A 21,711-nucleotide genomic window follows, 5' to 3' on the forward strand; every position below is an offset into this window, starting at 1 on the left:
ATTTGGGGTACTGATGCCTGCAAACCCCCCTTTTTTCTGCTACGGAACTGTCCTGACCCACTGTTTTTTTTTAACAGTCAAAACAAGGATTCTGGTACACACTTTCCCCTTCCAGTTTAGAATTAGCAAGAAATATTATTGCTAATTCTGGAGTGATGTTAACTAGAGGTGACTTGAGAACTAACACAGCAATGGGAGGTTTATCTTGGACATATCTTGAAAGGAGAGTGGGAGACCAGTTTTGGAAATCGTATTCAATTGAATCAATTTGGTAACAATTTGGAAAATCAATTTTTAAAATTGGTCAAAAAGAGAGAGGAAGAAATGAGGGCGTGGGGGAATCCCCTCCAATAAAATAACACAGTATTCCCCACCCCCATGCCTTGGAGATCAAGGAGACAGAAGAGGCTTAGATGAGGGCAGAAAGTGTGAGACAGAAACCTTGTTTCATTAAACATCTTATAATTAGTATGTATTTATTCTCGGTGTTAACTTACTGGGGTTTATTTTGCTCCACTTGCACTGAGTACGGAGCAATCAATCATTTATTTGCTTTCCCTCAAGACCCTCAATTAAATAAGGAGCTCTTCAATGTAACGGCGATAGATCTTGTCATTAACCTCCAAAAGCAGTCTAGATACAAAAGCCACGTGTTTGCTGTATACATGGAACCCAGACAGAGGAGCTTCCCTTTGCACACAAGTGTGTGTTTAAAAAACAAAGCACATTTCAGAATGCTCTTTGTCAAATGACTGTTTGCCAAAAGCAGCCATGTGTTTTTTTCACACTAAAACAAAGGATGGCAAAATCTATCAAGCAAATGCCATTGAGAAAAAATGTGGAGACTGGGAAATTAAATGTTTACAGGCCCCCTATATACTCTCCGTGCAGGATGTTTATTTACATGCACACATACACACATATATGGGCAAAACTAAACTCCAGTTCTTGCCATCATTGCCTTACTATGAGTTTGGAATTGATGTTGGGAAGCCTGAACTCGCTCCCACTCTCCTAAACTGAAGTTCCGCAAGAGTCAGGTTTAGTGGGAAAATGGGCTGTGTACAGGTTCCTTGGCTTAAAACAGGCACCCCCAAACTCGGCCCTCTAGCTGTTTTGGGACTACAACTCCCATCATCCCTAGCTAACAGGACCAGTGGTCAGGGATGATGGGAGTTGTAGTCCCCAAACAGCTGGAGGGCCTAGTTTGGGGGGTGCCTAGCTTAAAACCTACCCGTTTCAAATAGCATTTGCAAGTCAGTGAGGGGGCATGGATGTCTTTATACAGGTTATGATTTCAAAGCATACAGGGGGACGGGGGGACACATCATTCTCAAAAAACTGCAGGATAGATGTGGATTGTGGATAATGTTATCTGCACATAGTTTCATAAACCAGTGGCGAGAGTGCCCTGGATGGAGAGTGAATAGGAATGTATACAAAGCCTGAGTAACCCTCCTTTCCAAGGTGAATCCTCGGTGGCTTGTCCTTGCTGTGATAAATGATGAGGATAATAAAAATCAACCTTTCGAAATGAAAGTAAGCAAAACAAAAGAGAGGCCAACTACGATTAATCTGATCTATAATTTTCAAAAGAAACCAAGAATGCACATCTTGCAATGTATTATTATTTTTGGTCAATTGTGCTTAATTTTAAGTTGCCCCGAGTGCTGTGATTAGAAGGGAAGGATGGGACATGTGACTGCTTAGCAAATAGTAAAGATAATAATGTAAATTTAGGGAAGGGAACCACATGCCAGTTACGTTGAGGCTCACATTGGAACAACGATCTTCTCTTTGCCTTCCTTTGTTTCTCATTCACCATCGACCAAACATGCTTACCTTCCTTCTGGCTGCCCGCAGCACTTTGTTGTTGTAACAAGCTTTGACTGTACAATGTCGGCAGTGCCGCCGCGGCATACTGCTGAATCCCTGAGTAGGCTTGGGTGAGGGCATCCATTGTGCCAGCTGTACCATTCGTCAAGCCAGTTGCACCGAGTCCTCCGTTCAGGGCGGCCATACCTGAGAGCATTTGAGCAACTTTACAAAAAACCCAACAATAGAGAAAAGAAATTGCACTTATTCATTAGTGCTTTCCAAACGTCATTGGCATTAATATGACACCGATGACAATGGCCATGCATGCAAAATAAAAATCCAGACAAATTCACCAGATGGCACAGAGAGAACAGCAGCGGAAACAGCAACAACATCCCCCCCACCCCCTTATTCCCCCCAAAATGTGCAAACACGAGACTTGATAGAGAAATGACTTCGGCTTCCAACTCAGTTTTCACATACAAGCTGTCGCTGGCACGTTTTGGGGTCATCCGGATGACTTTGCTACAATGAATAGTGAACTATAGCTATATTCTTTCTGAGGAGGTAGTTTATCTGCCTGGGCACCTCGTGTGATGGGTAAAGAGCATGGCAAACTGAATTTCTCTGTCAATTTATTTATTTTTGTATGGAGAAAGACTTCGGCTCCCACCATCAGCATGAAGTGGTACAACCCTGACCAGGGATGGGGAACCTTTGATCTTTCCAACGCCCATCAGCCTCAGCCAGTGTGGCCAATGGCCAGGGATGGTGGGAGCTGTAGCCCGGTGGGGAAACTACATCCTGAGGACCACTTCTGCTGGAACTGAAACTGGTCCTGCTTGGCATCCATACAAGTTGGCTGTGAAGGAGTCCCATTTCCCGGTTCTCCATCCTGCAAAGGGATCACGGCTCAGTGGTAGAGTACATGCCAGAAGGTCCCAGGATCAGTCTCTGAAAGCCATTCCAGTTAAAACTACCTGAATCTCAGGGAGCAGGTGACGGGAAAGACCTCTGCCTGTGGCTGGAGAGCTGCATGCTCTGACTCCTGGCCCCAGCCGCAACGTGTTCATTGGCTTCTTCCGCAAAGCCTGCACATGCTCACACTCTGTGCAAAAGAGCCGGTGGATGCACGGAGGGTGGAGTCTAGAGGGCGGAGGGTGATTTCAACCCTCCCTGTTTGCAAATTTGCCACAATCAGTTTCATTCTCTGAGCAGGGCTTTTAACAGACCAGATGGCTGGGAGACTAAGAATGGCAGGGATAAGCTGCTTTGCGGTGAAGTGCCTTTCCAAAAAGCTATAAATTCTTGGATGGGTGGGTGGGTGGATAGATTAAATAAATAAATATCTTGTTAAAAGGATTCTCACTAGGGCTGAGAGAGCAACCAAGGAAGAGATGACAGTGCAGGTTCAGCTGAGAGACCAGCAACTTTTAACTCCTTATCTTTTTGAACTTTTCCATTCCAGCTGGTCGTTATAAGAACCCCCGTAGCTGATAACCAGCACCTGAGTTTGCCCCCCCCTTATATTTCTGTGTTGAGTCTTTTGTAGTATATGAGGTTGAGATCCCTGGCTGTCTTAATACCATTATCTGGAAGCTGCCTGGGGAGCGACTCCCCTTTGGGGCAGCTGAAGAATGGCCACCCTATTTTAAAATAAATATATAGATGCCTCACTATGCCCTGGACTCCTGAGCTGCTGCCGCCAGTTGGAGTAGCAGACGATAAAAAGATAAGTAAATCAATGGATGGGCTTGGTGCGAGGCAGTGCCATAGGTCTCTGAATCTCACAAATTCCCCAGAAATATTCAGAGTGAGGAAACGGTAGTATAAGTTGAGCTATGCGAAGCAAAGGAAATGCCTTGGGGGGGGGGAAATCAACACCTTCTGCAAGGCTGTGAAATGGTTCTTTCTCACTCTAAAAAAAAAGTGTCAAGAGATCGGCTGCAGAACTAATTTAAGACGGGATTGGCAGTTGATGACAAGCCCCTGGGAGCAATCCTGGTAGAAAGAAGAAGAGGAAGATGCTCACCCAATACTCCACCGGCTTTTAAAACTACAGTATGTGGATTCTAGGACAATGTTACCCCCCAGGAGCATTTGATAATCAGCATAACCTCACCCTACAAGCCTCCTTGCTGTTTCCACCATGGTTTGTGCCAATTAAGAGGGCTCTAGTGCAAAAATAATACTTTTTGAAAACGAGTTTCATTCAGGCAGTGCTCACACTTGGCAGAGAGATGTGACATTCCACAGCTCTTCTCCAAGAAGGTGTCTTGCACCTCTAACTTGTGGGGTTGCAGGAAGGGTGGGGGTGCAAAAAAGAAACACCACTGTTATCTGACACCACCAACACATAACACAAACAAGAGAGGCCAAGTATAGGGAAGGAGGACATATTTTTTATGCCCACTGTCTTGGGAGGGGGAACTATTCAAATTCCTGCTGGGAGAAGAAGAAGAAGAAGAAGAAGAAGAAGAAGAAGAAGAAGAAGAAGAAGAAGAAGAAGAAGAAGAAGAAGAAGAAGAAGAAGAGGAGGAGGAGGAGGAGGAGGAGGAGGAAGAGGAGGAGGAGGAGGAAGAGGAGGAGGAGGAGGAAGAAGAAGAAACAGATGCATGCACACACCTAACTAGTTAATTAGAAGGGGGTGGGAAGCAGAAACGAGAAGCTTCAACTTAGGGAATAAGCATGGTAATTGTGAGATACAATCTGCTGGGCTATTTTATGCTTTCCAGAGTGGGAGGTGGGGCTATTTTTTCCTCTTCTTCATATGGCAAAAACATGACATATTGCCAGTCATGCAGTCTTGCTCCAATATCCAATGTGTGAGCCAGACTTCAGTGCAGATGGATACACAGCAGGCGTGTGGTCCGCAGAAGTCACCTGTGCGCGCACACACAGAAATACCCAGCGGTGGTCCTGGCTCTCGCAGCAATGCCAGATCTACAGCAAACACTGCGCTCCCCCCAAATGTTTGCATGCATCTCCCTAAAGGGAGGTTTTTTGGACCTCGTTCGTTAAAGCCTTACTGTTCCCTAACCTCTTGTTGTGTGGCATCTCCTCAAGATTCAGTGGCTGGCCCCCCACATGCAGCTGGAATGAAGGAAGATGGGGACGAAGAGAGAGGGAAACCACATCTTACAGGGCAGGGAAGACACAAACTCCTCCCTGTCACAGGACACTGAAAAGTATCAAAACTCTTACTGGGGAGAAATCTGGTGTTCCAAATGGAATTCTGATTCCATCTCAATCAGCGCACCCAGATTAAATGGCCGCCTTGTTTTATTTACAGGTCACAGCTACCCCACAGTGGTAGAATAGAATGGCATCGGAATAGGCAGGTCCTTTCTATGGCATTTATTCCTCAAATAACCAAACCTAAACATGTCGGTCCTCATAAAGACATACTGTAATTGACCCGGCTGGTTAATTTCCTGGTTGAAGAACAAGGTGCTGGTTATCATTGATTGTAAAAGTGCCATGGGTACCAGCACAAAATAGCTGCCACCGACATCCACAAAGGTCCTCCATACAGGTGAGTACTGTCTCATAAAACTTTGGCCTCAGATGATACACTCTGCATCGAAATAGGCAGGTCCTTTCTATGGCATTTATTCCTCAAATAACCAAACCTAAACATGTCGGTCCTCATAAAGACATACTGTAATTGACCCGGCTGGTTAATTTCCTGGTTGAAGAACAAGGTGCTGGTTATCATTGATTGTAAAAGTGCCATGGGTACCAGCACAAAATAGCTGCCACCGACATCCACAAAGGTCCTCCATACAGGTGAGTACTGTCTCATAAAACTTTGGCCTCAGATGATACACTCTGCCTTGTGTTTCAAGCTGCATTTGTGCTAGCATGTTGGCACTGGTACAATGCAAAATAATGGGGTGTGTATCTGAGCTTCCCTGATGCCAGGTGAGAAGTTAAACAAAAATTGTTGGAAAAGACACTGTGATGTCAAGAGTAGTGTTTGTTTGATGTAGGCTTGTGAAAATCAGCTGTAAAAAAAAACCGAACGAGCAACTTTGGAACTCAGAAACGCTTGATTTTTAAAAATAACTTCAATTATGCAGAGTCATATTATGCTTGGATGTTATCAGTAGATTTAGCTAAAGAGGAAAATTCGTTGAGGCTTTGTGAGAAGCAAGACCACTGCTGCACAAGGACTCCTGCAACCTCACATGATTTACTTTCATTTGGGCACCAAGTAGCCCTTTCCGTCTTCAGCACAACCCTTTCCCCAAAGCCTCACAATGACAAGAGATTTACGACACACACACACACACAACTGCACACAAAAGGACAAGTGGGAAATTCAACAGCAAGGACAAGAAGAGCGTCATGCCGAGAACTGAAGCAAGCAACGTATACTGAGGAGGACATCCATTCCTCTGGGTACACCGTGATAGACTAAAAAACTGGTGATGGCCAAATATATCCTTGCATTGCAGGAGGAAACGCAGCGGGTATCAGCAGAAGCTGGAAATTATGAAGGAAGTAGGAAAGGCAGCCAGACTAATAACCCCTGACCACTGTCTTTGAGTGAAAGCAAACAGCAAACCTGCAACCAAACTGTACAGGGCCACTTCTTTGTAGCTGAAACTTTCATCATTGGCTTCAAAGGTGGATTTATGAGAAACATTCTGCTTGCCAGCTGACCTAGAAACATCTCTGTCGAAGGGGCTTTTTAGACGATGCAGAACAGGCATGCTTCTGCGCCTGATCCTGCCCCCATATAAAGAACCAAGAAGGGAACAGCACCTCGCCCTAGCACACGTGCCCTCACCCTAGGGAATGCTCCACCCTTGGACTTTTCTATAACCAAGGCAAGCATCAGGGTCTGCATTATATGTGTGCTCACAATTAACTTTTAGCTGAGCCCTGAGCCTATCTCACACAGTTTTCAAGCATGCTTTATCACTTTTAAGAACAACGGTTTCATTTTTAACACCCCCGAGAGGTTGCTCACCTTCCAGTACACAGGACTGGGAGAGAGCCTCGGGTACGCACGCCTTCTACCGCACATCGAGAGTTTTGTGTGAACCAATCCCTAAGTGTCCATGTCCACCCACAATTATTACCTCCAATCTCCAATGATCAAAAAGAGGCAGACACATCGCATGGGGAAAGCTCTGTTCGCACTGGATATGCCTCTCATGCCCTTTTGCATCTACAATACACACTTGTGTGGGTGGTATAAACTGATTCTAACCAGTTGGCAAAGCTTTTCACAGGCAAGACCAGGCATCCCCAAACTTCGGCCCTCCAGATGTTTTGGACTACAATTCCCATCTTCCCTGACCACTGGTCCTGTTAGCTAGGGATCATGGGAGTTGTAGGCCAAAACATCTGGAGGGCCGCAGTTTGGGGATGCCTGGGCAAGACCCTACATCAGAAGCACAAAGCAGACCCAGAAGTTGGTAGGGGTGTGTGTGTGGGTGGGTGGGTGCGCGCGCACGCACACACACACACACACACACACACACACACACACACACGGACTGAGCTCCCCGAGAAGGGAGAAAAACCAAGTAAGCAAGGTGAGAACAGAAAGATAACGGGAACACAAAATATGCCCCAATTATGGGAAAGAAAACACGAAACTCAGACATTTGTTAAACATAAATACAACAAAAATCACTAACAGCAATGAATACAAATAAGAGCCATTTCTCTTTTTTAAAAATGCAGTCCTCTAATATCCTCTTGTTCACATCTATATATACTACCTATTAGTCCACTTTGTGATTCTGATCGAACAGGCTACTACTGATCATCAAATAATTCTTAACAGGTATTCTGAACTGACACAAATGGGCTTGCAACACCAACTACACTCTTTGTAGTCTGACTCCCGTGCCAGCTGAAAAGCTGAGATTCCTTAGCTGCTCTTTCCTAGTATGAGCAGCCAAAGAGGCTCCGCCAGCTACACACCTCACTTGTTCTCTCCTGTCTTTGCCTGTCTCTTGGCTTGTGAACAAGAGAAAGAGAGGGCTACATGAGGTCTGATGGGGCTCAGGAGGCTGCGCTGAATGCCAAGGCTGCCAGCTGCCTATCTCCAAAATAGACTCCTTCCTAAGGAAACCTCATGCCGAGTAAACCAGCTAATCTCTTAAGACCCTAGAAACAGATTTTGTGAAGATGCTGCTATGAACTAGCGCTGCTAAGCCCCTGGAATGCATTTCCAAGGAAATACTGGTTCTTTGCTGTACGGTGCCTAGTCACGAGAGGAGACTGGACACTGACAGGGCAGCAGATTACAGAAGGGGGCAGCCTCCCCTAACTTAGTGTCCCCCCCACAGATGTTTTGGTCTACAGCTCACATTACCCCAAGCTGTAGTCAAAAGCATCTGAAGGACGCCAGGTTGGAGACAGCTGGATTAGGGTTTTCAGATAGGTTAAGGACCCTGTACTAGACCCCATACCTGAAACTAAAGGGGTGGGACCCTGTTTCATTGATAATGGGAGAACTGCTGGTAACTTGCCCAGCACAAACGAGAACAACTCTGACTTCTATATTTCAGTGTTAATGATAAAGTGTGCGAGGCTGTGGTATTTACCGGTAGGTTACAGTAATGTGTGAGACTGATCTAACACTGATAAATCATAGAATTGTAGAGTTGGGAGGGACCCTGAGGATCATCTAGTCCAGGCATCCCCAAACTGTGGCCCTCCAGATGTTTTGGCCTACAACTCCCATGATTCCTAGCTAACAGAAACAGTGGTCAGGGATGATGGGAATTGTAGTCCAAAACATCTAGAGGACTGAAGTTTGGGGATGCCTGATCTAGTCCTGCAATGCAGGAATATGCAGCTGTCCCATATGGGGATCAAACCTGCAACTTTGACGTCATCAGAACTGTGCTGTAACCAACTAAGCTGTCCAAATACACAACTCTGTTCTTTTAAGCAGTGATCTAATTAATACAAGAAAAGGAGATTCCGGCTACACATCAGAAATAACTTTCTCACGGTAAGAGCTGCTCAACAGTTGAACAGACTCTCATGAGAGAAGGTGGACTCTCCTTCCTTATCGGCTTTTAAGCAGAGGCTGGATGGCCATCTGTCATGGGGTGATCTCGTTGAGATTCCTGCATTGCAGGAGGTTGAAATAGATGACCCTCTGGGCCCCTTCCAGTTCTACGATTCTATGACTTACTTGTCAGTGGATTTCAATGGGCATACTCTGAGTATGAATCACTAAGCTTAAGCCTACATCCTTAGAGCAGTGTTTCCCGAACTTGGGTCTCCAGCTACTTTTGGACTACAACTCCCAACATCCCTAGCTAGCAATGCCAGTGGTCAGGGATGATGGGAATTGTAGTCCAAAAACAGCTGGAGACCCAAGTTCGGGAAACACTGCCTTAGAGACACTGGGATTGTGGTCCACATGGACAGCAGTATTGGGGATCATATTATAGACCAGGGGTGGGGAATTGGGGGCCCTTCAGATATTATTGGATTCCCATCAGCCCAAGCTAACACACCCAATGGTCTTGGGTTGCACACGGAATTTGGCAATTCTGACCCGATCAGGCTTTGCCCACATCAGACCGCCTCCTGGGCTGCTTCAGGTAATATGCAATACCTTATGCAACTGTTTTCTGGAAGCCACAAATGATACTATCACTATTAATGGGGGCAGTCTCTACAACACTTGGGCTTAGCAACAGCCCATCGTAATTGTGTGCTGCTGCTGCTGCTGCTGCTGCTGCTACAAACAGCAGCTACTACTGGCAATAGGAGCCTCTCTGCTATTCTGTTCTCTTTCAAATGGAAACGGCACCTGTCTCTTCTGAACCTGGAGGTGATTTTCCTATAACCAGGATTGGCCTCGAGAATCAACGCTAGCTACCCAAGCACAAACCTGACTACGTCCACACCCTGCAAGAGAAACACAACGTTGTGAGGTGAGGAAGTGTTAGCAATGGCATCACAGGGCATTGAGGTCCTTCAATGAGGCAAGACCTGTTCAGGCCAAGTCTCTTCGGATACCCAGGACAGAACTTTGTCAATTCCACCCCATGTATTTTGCACATGTATTTTTCATAGTAACATTCACTGTATTATAAACGCTTAAGTGGTCCTACGGTGATTACAGGGAAATTGCTGGAGTGTCCACCACAGCAATAAATACTCACTGTTTACGGTACCTGCTAGTGCATTAATATTATTCAATCCAACAGTGGCTCCCGCCAGTCCTTGGAGAGTCCCCAGAGAAGTCAAGGAATTCATGGCCGCTCCAGCTGTGGAATTTGCTGTTGATGCAGCCACTGAACGAGGCAAAAAATGGAGAGGGAAATGGAGCGCCCTGTTATTCACCCACAAACAACTATTAAGTGCCATGCACTCTCACAGTGATAAACCACAGAATTCCTGCTGCAAATGTAAGGAAACAGACAACCTCTAGTACTTGCTTTGATAACTTATGTTTTAAAAAACACATAAAAAGCAGTAGGCTGTCACACGACACCACTTTCTAGGACAAATGGACTTTAAAAAAATAAATAAACTGAATTCATGGTAGCGTGTGTCACATTCATGCCAATGCCAAGATGGGGGGGGGGGGGAAAGAGCAGTAGAAGATGCTGAATAATGATGATCTGTTGTAACAATCTGTCCTGTCATTAGACCAATCACAATTTGATGCCAGCCAAATGGGAAGAGGGCTCTTTGGGGGGAAAGGGTGGGATAAAAAAATTGAATTAATTAACAAATGAATAAAACAGCTTCTTAATTCCACGTGGGCTTCCTTGAATAGACTATTGTTTTTTTATATAAATACATACTGTGCAACTCTGGAGTATAACAGAGGAGACCCGACTTAATCAGAATATTGTTTTCCTAAGTGTAGATGTTGAGTGGCTTCCTTTAAGGAAACACGTGCTTTAGGAATTGGTTGGGAAATTTGAACTCCCTTGGAGCAATAAGAGAGTTCAGCAGTAAGATACCCCTTGCACATATTTTCTGGAAGCAATGACTACAACCAGACATACTTCGGAGTAAACATGCACATCAGCACAATGTAAGGCTGCAGCCCTGAGGTGTGTGGAGTGAAAACTGAAAATGGCTCAATCGCCCTGTTCAAGAGTAAAATTGAGAGTAGGAACACCTCTTGTGTTCCTCTGTCTTTTTGCAGGACATTGGTGGAACCATTTTGAAAAAAAGGAGGACAGGACAGAACAAGATTTTCGTATTCTCAGGAGCAGGCCTAAATTTCTCTCCAGTATGGATGTGTGTATGTGTGTCCAGGGACCTTTTGGGTCCAAGCTGACTCTTGGTCCCCCCCTGGCGCGCACCTGAACCTCCCTGACATTCCCTCTCCCTTTAGCCCTCCCAACATCAGTTGGGCCAGGGTATTAGGTATCTTCTGGCTATGTGGTTGCATCCTAAATGTCCCTTGGACCCATTGTTTTTGCCTTTTGCATCATGCATCTGTTCTGGCCATTTCCGGGAATTAATGCATTGTGAAAGCGACCCTGAGGGTCAATTGCAATCGAGGAATCACAGCTAAAGCATTCATGGGAGATGGCCACCCAACCTCTACTTATAAACCTTCAAGGAAGGAGAGCCCCCCCCCCTCCTGGGGGAGACCGTTCCACTGTCAAACAGCTCTTACTTCAAAGAAGTTCTTCCTGATGTATGATGTGGTTGAATAGGGGGCTGTTGACTACAGCAGTGTTTCTCAACCTTTTTTGGGCCACGGCACACTTGTTCCGTGAAAAAAATCACGAGGCACACCACCATTAAAAAAGTTAAAAAATTTAACTCTGTGCCGCCCTATATTATAATTATGACTGTAAGAAACACTTGCCAAATATTGCTTTCCGGCGGGTTAGTGTTGTGTATTGGCGGCCGCCAGGCTCGTTTGCACTGAGCTTTGGGAAAGAGGAGGAGAAATATTGCATTCCGGCGGGCCAGTGTTGATTATTGGCGGCCGCCAGGCACGTGACAATGCAAATCGCCCTTCTCGTCGCCGCACCTCGCGGCACACCAGCCAGCGACTCGCGGCACACTAGTGCGCCACGGAACAGCGGTTTAGAAACGCTGGACTACAGCTTTAGTGCACATTAAATTATGAGTGGAGTTATTCCTTTTCATAAGGCGCATATATAGCAGGAGGAGATTACGCTGATGTTGGCATTAGGGCTGGGTGATTTATCATCCAAAACCAGTTTGAAACCCATATCGGTTTCATATTTTTTGACCTGGCAAATCATGATGTGTGTGTGTGTGTGTATGCTATGCAAAAATGTGGGAAATACCGTGAAGCCAGCTAATGCGTCTCTCGATTCCTGCAGCCCCTATTAACTCTGCCATTTTATTTTTTTATAAATTATTATTTATACCCCACCCATCTGGGCAACGAATCAGAACGGTCACTGGCAAAAATCACGATACAGGAAAAACCATGAAGCCAGCCACCAATGCCTCTACATAGCTCCATCCTTATTTCAGACATTGTGATATATCGGTAGATAGAAATGTTTAGCTGGTGATGTATCACGCTGTTGAAAACCAGGCATCACCCAGCCCTAGTTGACATGGCAAGCGATCCTTTCATTAACTAACGCCATATTCATTAACAGCTAGTGAAAAATCTATTTGATACTGGAAGCGGGGGGAGTTACAAATTGATGTCTTCCAGAACTCCCACCACAGTGAATCAAGCAGACCCTCAATCTCTTGTTGTTCTGAATTGAATAATCTCACAGCAGTGCTTAATAAACAGCTGGAAGTTGTCCCAGGATTCCTAGAAAATTTGATGTACTGACAGCATAATGCTTCCAGGCAGCTTTTCTTGATGTTGCTGCCCCATTGTTGGTTAGCCTAATTGTTACAGAAGATGAAATGTATAACATTCACACATCCAGGGGTTTTGCCTTCAGGAGTTATACTTGGCAGCTCTTTGTCTTGGTCACAGCAAATTGATTGTTGCATCATCACTTCTTTTCTCACTTTTTTTTTTTGCTGGGAATGTTTATCCCCTGAACATTAATAGATTGCAAAAGGGCAGTATTCTCGAAGCAATGAATGAATCATGATGACATTCCCTGGGCATATTCAACAAAAGTGCATGAAAGGGGAACTGTGAATGTAATTGCTATGTTATATCGCTTCACCTTGAGACACTAGCCTTCTGTCTGCAGGGATCTTTTCTCGCTATGGGGGAACATTTCATAATTGGTACCCCAACCTCTGCACTTGCTGCCTCTAGTGATAGAGCCCAGAAACAAATAGAACCCTCAAAGTGAGAGCTATGATACAAATGTATTCCACTCCTCTTTTTGTAAAAAAAAGCAAAAAAAGCACCATGCAATAACAATTAAATAGCACAATATTCTGCCTCTTAGAAGGCAATTGGCAGTTTAGGTATCTGTCTGTTTTCTGCCTCGTGACCTATAGCAACTTTGTGGGGAGATTTCCATTGGATAAATGATGTTGGTGGGCGAGTTAAACCCTTTCTCGCACCTTCAAGGCTGTGATTCAATCTTCATCCCATGGATGCGCAGGCAAATAAAAACACACTTGAGAGATCAGATTCCTGATCATCCATACCATGTCTAGTTTAGCCCTAAAAGGTTGGACAAACTCTTAGAAGAGAAATACGACTATCTTAGTTTAGACCAGGCATCCCCAAACTGCGGCCCTCCAGATGTTTTGGCCTACAACTCCCATGATCCCTAGCTAACAGGACCAATGGTTGGGGAAGATGGGAATTGTAGTCCAAAACATCTGGAGGGCCGAAGTTTGGGGATGCCTGGTTTAGACCTACAGAGACTATTTTGCTTTGAAAAATTGGATTTTTCCCTGCACAGCTAGGTTTGTGCTGCAATTCCCACGCACACTACACATGGGAATAAAGTAAATCCCACTGAAACCAGAGGTCCTTACTGGGTGTACAGGTTTTGGGTTGCACTGCTATTCAAGGATCATGTTAGCTTTAACCAACTACCTGAAGACGGGGAATTGTGCAAGGAATTTAATCTCCACCCCCCTGCCCCGCAGTATAAGTACGGTGAAATGAGGCTGCCTGCAATTCTACACCCACTTAAAAGGGAGTAAGCTGCCCTCCAGATATTGTTGGATTCCAGCTTCCATCGGATTCCGCCAGCATGGGCAATGGTCAAGGCTGATGGGAACTGGGAAACCAACACTGGGAGAGCCATGGGCTCACCATCACTGCCTTGTTGAATTCAGAGAGACTTACTCAGAATAGACATGTTTAGGATTACGCCGCGAGGGTCCAAGACCCCATGAGCTCCAATTATTCCATGTGATAATAACCGGACTTCTGAGTTCTCAGTTGATTCCTGGAAGGTTATGTGTTTTTAAAAAACGTCTTGGATATGACTGAAAATGTGGAGGGAAAAAATAAATATAATCCTTTTGCTGGGTGGCGATTCAAAAGATCACATCAATCCAGCTATTGAGCATGAGTGACTGGCATTAAGCTACCTGCCCTTTGCAGAAATCTATCTCCAGCCAACCAGAATATTTACTTCATTCAAACTGCATTACTGCATGTTGTGAAAAAAACTGCATTTATTAGATTCAGCTGGGGGGAAAGTATACTGACTAGAATGCCTGTTTGATTTTATAAACGGCCCATAGCTTGCATTAACAGCATGCCTAGGTATCAAAGAGGATTCGCCCCTCCTTTTGATCTTTCACTAGGCGGTGATAAAACGGAAAGCTTTCTTTTCCAGCAGGCTTTCTGGAATGTTGCACAAAAAGAGCTACGGAGAAATAGACCGAGGGACCCTCATCCTGTCTCCAGCAGTGGCTAGACATGTGCTTGCAGAAAGCCTGTAGGAAGCAGTCTTTTCATGTCAATAGTCCACAGCTCCTGCTGTTTGGTTGATGAAAGGGAGGAGTTGTGCAAATAGGTTCCAACTTAGTTCTCAACGGCTCTGTAAGACAGACTACAACGGCGAAATTTGCAACCACTTGTTAAAGCTACTGCGCCGGCTACACCCATTCCTTGAGATGTCTGATTTGCCTAGTGACACACGCCTTAGTTATACCCCATTTGGACTACGCAGGGCTGCCTTTGAAACTTTACCTGGCTCAAACAACTGCAGCCAGATTGCTGACCAGGGCTGGTTATAGGGAGCATACAACTCCCTTGCTACAACAGATGGCTGTTTCCAGGCACAATGCAAAGTGCTTGTTATCACCTGCAAAGCCCTACAGGGCTTGGGTCCAAGCTAACTGAAACAGCGTATTCCCTGCTTGGGTTCTGAGATCGTCGGGAGATGCCCTCCCCTTGGTCCTGCCACCCTCACAGGCACACTTGGTAAGGGTGAGGGCCTTCTTGGTGGTGGCTCCTCTCAGACAGCTTTGGAACTCCCTCTTTAGAGAAGCCAGTCTGGCTCCCTCCTTGCTGTCCTTCTGCCAGCAGGTGAAGACTTTCTTGATTTTTGCACCCCCCTGGGTCTGCGGCCTTGGAGGGGGCCAACCTACCCAACCCCTGGGGATGCCCCAGGTCTTTCCCATCCCAACTTAGAGATGGGGGGGAATTGAACCTGTGGACTTCTGTGGTCGGGGCATGAGCTCTCCCACAGAGCTATGGCTCTCCCCGCCCCCCCCAAGGATATACTTACAGCAGTTGCAGTGTGTAAAAGGAGCATGTGCGCACTGCATGGGACTTTCATGGTTATGTATCCCTGTGACAGAAGCACAACATGGAGGGAAGGCCTCTGGACTTTGCATAGCAAATGGGTGAAAACTGCTTTTAAAAAAACTGACCGTCTGCTAGAAAGGTCCTCACTCTCATTTCATCTTCCAGGCAGGTATTTGTCAGTTTGGGGGATACGGGCAGGTAAAGGAGCCCTTTGTGGCTGGAAGGCAACTGCAGCGGACTCCCAAATGCTGAAATAAAAACAGGGACAGAAGAAAATGTCCAAGATAAGCCTCCCATTCCCCCAAATTGCCAGTAACCAGGCAGGTCACTTCTACCTCACCTGGAGATCAGCTTTGTAATGAGTAACAGTGGCTGATCTAACGAACTTCTCTGATGGTCTATTTTTTATTTTATTTTTAAAGATCAAGCTGCATTCTGATGTAAATTGATTCCCTGTGTCAGCTTGCACATTAAATGAAAAAGTGCTTCCTTCGCTTACATTTGTCTCGGGACAGACTACATAAAGTAAGAAAAGTGTTGCTAACCTTATCGGGTAGACTCCCTCCGGTTGCGAGCTGGCAGGCTGCAAATAACTAATGCCCCTATTACATTACAGCACCTTTCCAAGAACTCAGTTAATTAGCCTTTGATGGATTAGACGTCCCTTAATATGCCACAAAGCATCTAGGCCCACAAAAAAAACGTGCCGGCGCTTTGAGTGAACTGCGAGACCTGGTGCTTGTGGTTGCAATGAGCCACTTAATATTAAAGCTCCTTCAGGTGTGGAGTTTTATTAAGCTTCAAATTAATTCTGATGGCTTAGAACTCACAGCCTGCTCCTGGCCAGTGCCTCTCATAAATCGCTGTGGTGTACAAGGTAGCTTGTCTACCCTGTGCGCGGCATAGCTGACAGCGGCTCTTGATGACGCCATGGCAGCAAAAAACCTGAACAAGCCAGCAATATAGCTGTGTGCTGGTTCGTACGTGCAGAAGTTGTTAATAGTCTTCCTTTGGGTCCCGTGTGTCTGTGTGAGTGCAGATATGGATCTTAAGATGCGTGTGGGATGGGCCCAGAGTATGAATCAGCTTAGCGCTTCCAGATCCGCTGAGCGCCACGGGCCCCACTGTAGCATAGAGAGACTGCAGTACTTTCCAACATTTCACTAGTGATAGTGATCTCTCACGCCAGAGATCATAGCCCAACCTAGGGTTGCCATATTTGTCCCCCCCTCATATATATATATATATATATATATATATATATATATATATATATATGAGATTTTGAGCTATTTTTAATGAAATTTGCAAAAAAAATCTACACTTCTGGCATGTCTGAATTTCAGCAATTTCCATCCGGACTGCCGTTTAAGATGGCTGAATACTAGCTATGTAGGGCAACCCTAGCCCAACCTCTTCTCTCTAACGCAGACACTATTGCAAATGGTGGGAAGGTTCTATTCTACTGTGTGTTGCATTCATCTGACCCGCCCTAGCCTCTCCTGCAGAGATTTAAAGGACAAAACACACCTGTTGTTAAAAGATATATCAGTGTGACTGGCAGATAGAACACAGGGCAGGGCAGTACAGATACGAACAGGCTCAAATCTCAGTAGATGGCAACACTGGGAACCAGTGTCCCTGCCCCGCTGTATCCCATGTAAAATCGAGCTCAAGGCTGCCATTCAAAGGTGCTTGGAACACCCAGGCCGCACTTCTACACATACTGTGGCCATCATAATGACAGGCATTTTCACTGCCTAGTCAGCTTAAAAATAAGGGCTAGGGCCAAACTAGACATGACAAGGGAGGTGTGTGGTAAGTGTTGCATAGTTTGAAGTAGCTGCATGTGAATGTGTTTCGCCCTGCAGCAGAGGAAAAGGGACCTTTTTCCAGCCCGAGAGATGCAACCTTCCAGGGGCCAAAGGCACCAGAAGGCACAGCAAAAGATGTGATTATTAAAAGTCAAAAGGATAATGAAAGGAATAGATGAGATTAAAGTAAGCAAATTTAGGGAGCTGGAATTAAATTCCCCCCCTAAAATGGTACAGAGCGCCGGCCCAGCTAGCTAAAATGGTATCAGGATTGAAGCCTAACTGCTGGCACTGTTGAACAAGCCAAGGGATGGTTCTCCCATATGTACTGGGAATGCCCAGAGGTAAGGGGATTCTGGAATAAAATCCTTAAGGTTATTAATGAAGTTTTTAAAGTGAAACTATCTACAGTGGAACCTCGACTTACGAACGACTTGACAACTGAATTTTTCGACTTACGAATGGGGCAAATGGCCGCACGCTTACAAATTTCTCTACATCCGAACGGAAACTGCGGCGGTTTTAGATAGGGTTTTTCCGACTTATGAATTTTTAGATGGGGTTGCTTCAACTTACGAATTTTTCTGTTTCCAATGCATTTCTATGGGAAACTGCGTTTCCAATGGCGCTTTTCAACTTACGAATTTTTCAACCTACGAAGGTGCCTTCGGAACGGATTAAATTCGTAAGTCGAGGCACCACTGTATACACTTGGAAACACGGCTATAGAGAAAGGTGACCAGCTCACCTGTCAAAGCTATGATACTAGCGGGAAAGGCAACAATAGCTTTAGGTTGGAAAGACAGAGAAAAATGGACAGCAGAGATGTGGTCTAGTTATTTGTTTGACTTTATCCAGTTGGACATTGCTGCAGTCACGGTACAGGAAACAGCATGGAGGGTCAAATCCACTATGATAAGGACCAGATGGAACCCATTTCTTCAATGGATAACAACTAGCCTCGCAAGACGAATTTAATTTGTTCCGCGAGTCAATTCATTTTGCGAAAAATTCATCTTGCGAATCATGGTTTCCCATAGGAATGCATTGAAATTTCTTTTTTTGCCCATAGGAACGCATTAATTAAATTTCAATGCATTCCTATGGGAAACCGCGATTCGCAAGACAAATTTTTCGCAAAACGAATTCATCTTGCGAGTCACCATCAGATCACCATCAGATCGCAAAACGCATTCGTCTTGCGAAAAATTCATCTTGCAGGGCATTTGTCTTGCGAGGTACCACTGTACTGGAACAAAATACATTCAGTGGAAATTAAAGATGTTGTACCCATGGCTGAGGACCATCGTTTGAACCTTTTCAATGGATATGGGCTGGGGTGGGGTGGGGGTGGGAAAGGAAAATTGTACGGGAAATCTAACAAATTGGAAGGAGATAATACAATGTATGTAAAAATTCCCGTAAAATAAAATAATAATAATAAAAACAAGAGATGTGACTTTGTACAGGATGCTGCCTCCGAGCCACAAAAAGGCCAGAGGTTTCTACAGACACGCAGATCTCCACCCAGGGACAAGAAATCCCTTATTATATTTCAGCCACACAAATGCACTTGGGGAGGGTGCGCAACAGGGCTGGTATACCTAGAAAGACCTAGAGCAGGGGTCCCCAAACTAAGGCCCGGGGGCCGGATGCGGCCCAATCACCTTCTGAATCTGGCCCGCGGATGGCCCGGGAATCAGCATGTTTTTACATGAGTAGAATGTGTTCTTTTATTTAAAATGCATCTCTGGGTTATTTGTGGGGCCTGCCTAGTGTTTTTACATGAGTAGAATGTGTTCTTTTATTTAAAATGCATCCTTGGGTTATTTGTGGGGCATAATAATGCGTTCATTTTTTTTTTCAAAATAGAGTCCGGCCCCCCACAAGGTCTGAGGGACAGTGGACCGGCCCCCTGCTGAAAAAGTTTGCTGACCCCTGACCTAGAGGGCTGCGCTTGCCCAAGGAACAAAAGTTCTGCACCCATTCCACAGGGTATCAGATACACTGGAAAGGGAGGAATTGAAAGTGAAAATTAAATGGGATTTACAATTTAAAATACTGTATAATGAGGGAAAGGGGGAAATGCCACTTTGAGCTTCAGAAATGCTGGAAGAAGTGCTGGTTGTGGATCTTCTGCATCACACAGCACTCATAAGTTGAGCAGGATGAAAAAATCCCGAAGACCTAATTTTACTTTTCACGCCTTTTCAGAACCAGCTTGAATTAGGTGACTCTACTTGCATTTCCCGGATATATTTATATCACCGAGTGCAATAAAACAAATGTCAACGTGTTACTTACATGGGGAAATATTTTGTGGATTTTTAGAGGAATAAGATGCAGGATTCTGAAAACAGCCATCTTCCAAGATGAGCCATCTACATTGATTCATTTGGAAAACACTCATACAGGTACAGTTATTTTTAGATAATTTTTGGAAGCGAATCATAGATAGCACAGTGGGTATACTGGCCTATAACAAAATGTCACCGTGGCAGGCTTGAACTGCCTATTGGAGAGACACACATTGTACTGAAGGGAACAAATAAAGAAAAAGCTTTTAAAGAGTGTTGGGCACAGACGTTTTGTGATGCTTCTCTGCTGAAGCGTCCTAAACTTTCTATAAAAATGGGCTGCATTTCAAACAATTGTGTTCTAAACTTGAATGCTTTTACCTAACAAAGGCAACCTTTTGTGTGATGGATAACATAATGAATAACCCATAAATCATTTAGCTGCATCCCGAGGGAGAAGAGGAGAGATTCTGTGCAAATAGATTTTTGAACAGGCCGACTGGTCAAGAATGCCAGAGACAATCATCTTCATTTATCTGGGAGATCAAGTGAATTAATTGTAGTAAAATAGGCGACGACTGCTTTTATCAATCTTGTAGAAAGTCTTGAAGAATGGTTGCCATGTTGATGAGGTACTTAAAAGGGAGGTAAAGGTCTGTGGATATACAAGCCCAACACCGAGATATCTTTAATCACCTGCAGGAAATGCAGGGCTCAAAGGCTGCAGTGGGGAGCCTGGTGCTTCATAGAATCATAGAGTTGGAAGGGACCCCCTGCAATGCAGGAATCTCAGCTAAAAGCGCCCATGACAGATGGCCATCCAACCTCTGCTTTAAAACCTCAAAGGAAGGAGAGCCTACCACCTCCCGAGGGTGACCCTTCCACTGAAGAGCGCTGCTAGATTAGGGGTCTCTCTCTCTGTGTGTACGTGTTGGACAATTCAGACGGAAACAGCAGCAGAAATGGCTGAAGTTCACTTATTATGGCTGAAGTTCACTTAATATATAGAAGGATGCCATATAGAGGAGGGAGAAAGGTTGTTTTCTGCTGCTCCAGAGAAGCAGACACGGAGCAATGGATTCAAGCTACAAGAAAGAAGATTCCACCTAAACATTAGGAAGAACTTCCTGACAGTAAGAGCTGTTCGGCAGTGGAATTTGCTCCCAAGGAGTGTGGTGGAGTCTCCTTCTTTGGAGGTCTTTAAGCAGAGGCTTGACAGGCATATGTCAAGAATGCTTTGATGGTGTTTCCTGCTCGGCAGGGGGTTGGACTGGATGGCCCTTGTGGTCTCTTCCAACTCTACGATTCTATGATTCTATGTTTTGTGCTATGTGTGAAACGGAAATCATTCCAGCAAATATCGCCTGTATTGTTGTTGCTTTCAATCTGCAAATAACACAATAGGGAAGGCAACCCTCCCTGCATCTTGCACTGCATTTCCTTTGCATTGAAACGAATGGCCTTTGCTTTGAAATGGAACAGTGTGGAGTGACATAATGATAGCACAGTACCTTATATAAAATTCTGCCATGGCAAGACAAATGAAACCTTTTTTTTTTTGGTTGGGAGCCACACTGCAGTAGAACAGAAGCAGTGCTGCGTGCAACAAATATGGGAAGGATCAGAAACCAGAGCCTCCTTGCATTCCTACCAGAGTGGGTGAGTGAGCTCCAGTGTTACTTTAAAAATTTAGGGGTTAGTCCTTGGAATCTCCAAGGTCAGATTCTGGGTCAGATCCTTGCCTGAAATCCAGGAGATCAGAAGCAAAGCTGGATGCTCAGTCCGAAGCCCAAATAAGAGACCGGAGGTCAAAACCTCATGCTGCTTTCTCAAGGCTACTTAAACTTGCAAATCCTATAAACCTGAACATGCCGATCTTATAGCCTCATTCATCACTATTTTATGTCATTAAATTAGCCAGCCAAGAAACGCTTCCACTTTAGTTGTAATAAAACGAGAAATTGTCTCTAGGTGCAAAGCAATTGGCTGTTCAATTAAAATAGTTCAATACTAACCCCCCCCCCCAAATCCTCTTGTGACAGAAAGCAAAGCAAAGCAAAAATAAATAAATGGGGGGCCCGTGGCCCCTTCCTTACCATCACTGAAAGGCAAATATAAATGTTCCATTATAGTCCAGGTTTTAATG

The 21,711-nt window shown here is 44.9% G+C and overlaps 1 protein-coding gene and 1 long non-coding RNA gene across 53 annotated transcripts in view; one reads left to right on the forward strand and one right to left on the reverse strand.

Annotated features, from left to right (window-relative positions):
• Window positions 1–21,711, forward strand: part of LOC132592700 (uncharacterized) — a 76,998-nt gene that overhangs the window by 41,113 nt on the left and 14,174 nt on the right. For all 3 annotated transcript variants that reach the window (XR_015945934.1, XR_015945933.1, XR_009558228.2), the window contains exons 3-4: window positions 19,483–19,682; window positions 21,135–21,224. This is a non-coding gene — a long non-coding RNA (uncharacterized LOC132592700). The remainder of the gene's footprint in view (window positions 1–19,482; window positions 19,683–21,134; window positions 21,225–21,711) is intronic.
• The window catches only part of CELF2 (CUGBP Elav-like family member 2), a 492,055-nt gene that overhangs the window by 14,075 nt on the left and 456,269 nt on the right, over window positions 1–21,711 (reverse strand). For 11 of the 50 annotated variants that reach the window (XM_088652521.1, XM_088652530.1, XM_088652536.1 and 8 more), the window contains 2 exons: window positions 9,969–10,100; window positions 1,843–2,022 (listed from right to left, as the gene is read on the reverse strand). In XM_088652521.1, the coding sequence (XP_088508647.1) occupies window positions 1,843–2,022; window positions 9,969–10,100 (312 nt within the window). Of the gene's footprint in view, window positions 1–1,842; window positions 2,041–9,968; window positions 10,101–15,579; window positions 15,703–21,711 lie in introns of all 50 variants that reach the window. The other 39 variants (XM_088652502.1, XM_088652500.1, XM_088652515.1 and 36 more) reach the window with 6 other exon arrangements.

The sequence above is a fragment of the Zootoca vivipara genome, chromosome 9, assembly GCF_965207765.1.
Source record: "Zootoca vivipara chromosome 9, rZooViv2.hap1.1, whole genome shotgun sequence".
Taxonomy (NCBI): Eukaryota; Metazoa; Chordata; class Lepidosauria; order Squamata; family Lacertidae; genus Zootoca; species Zootoca vivipara.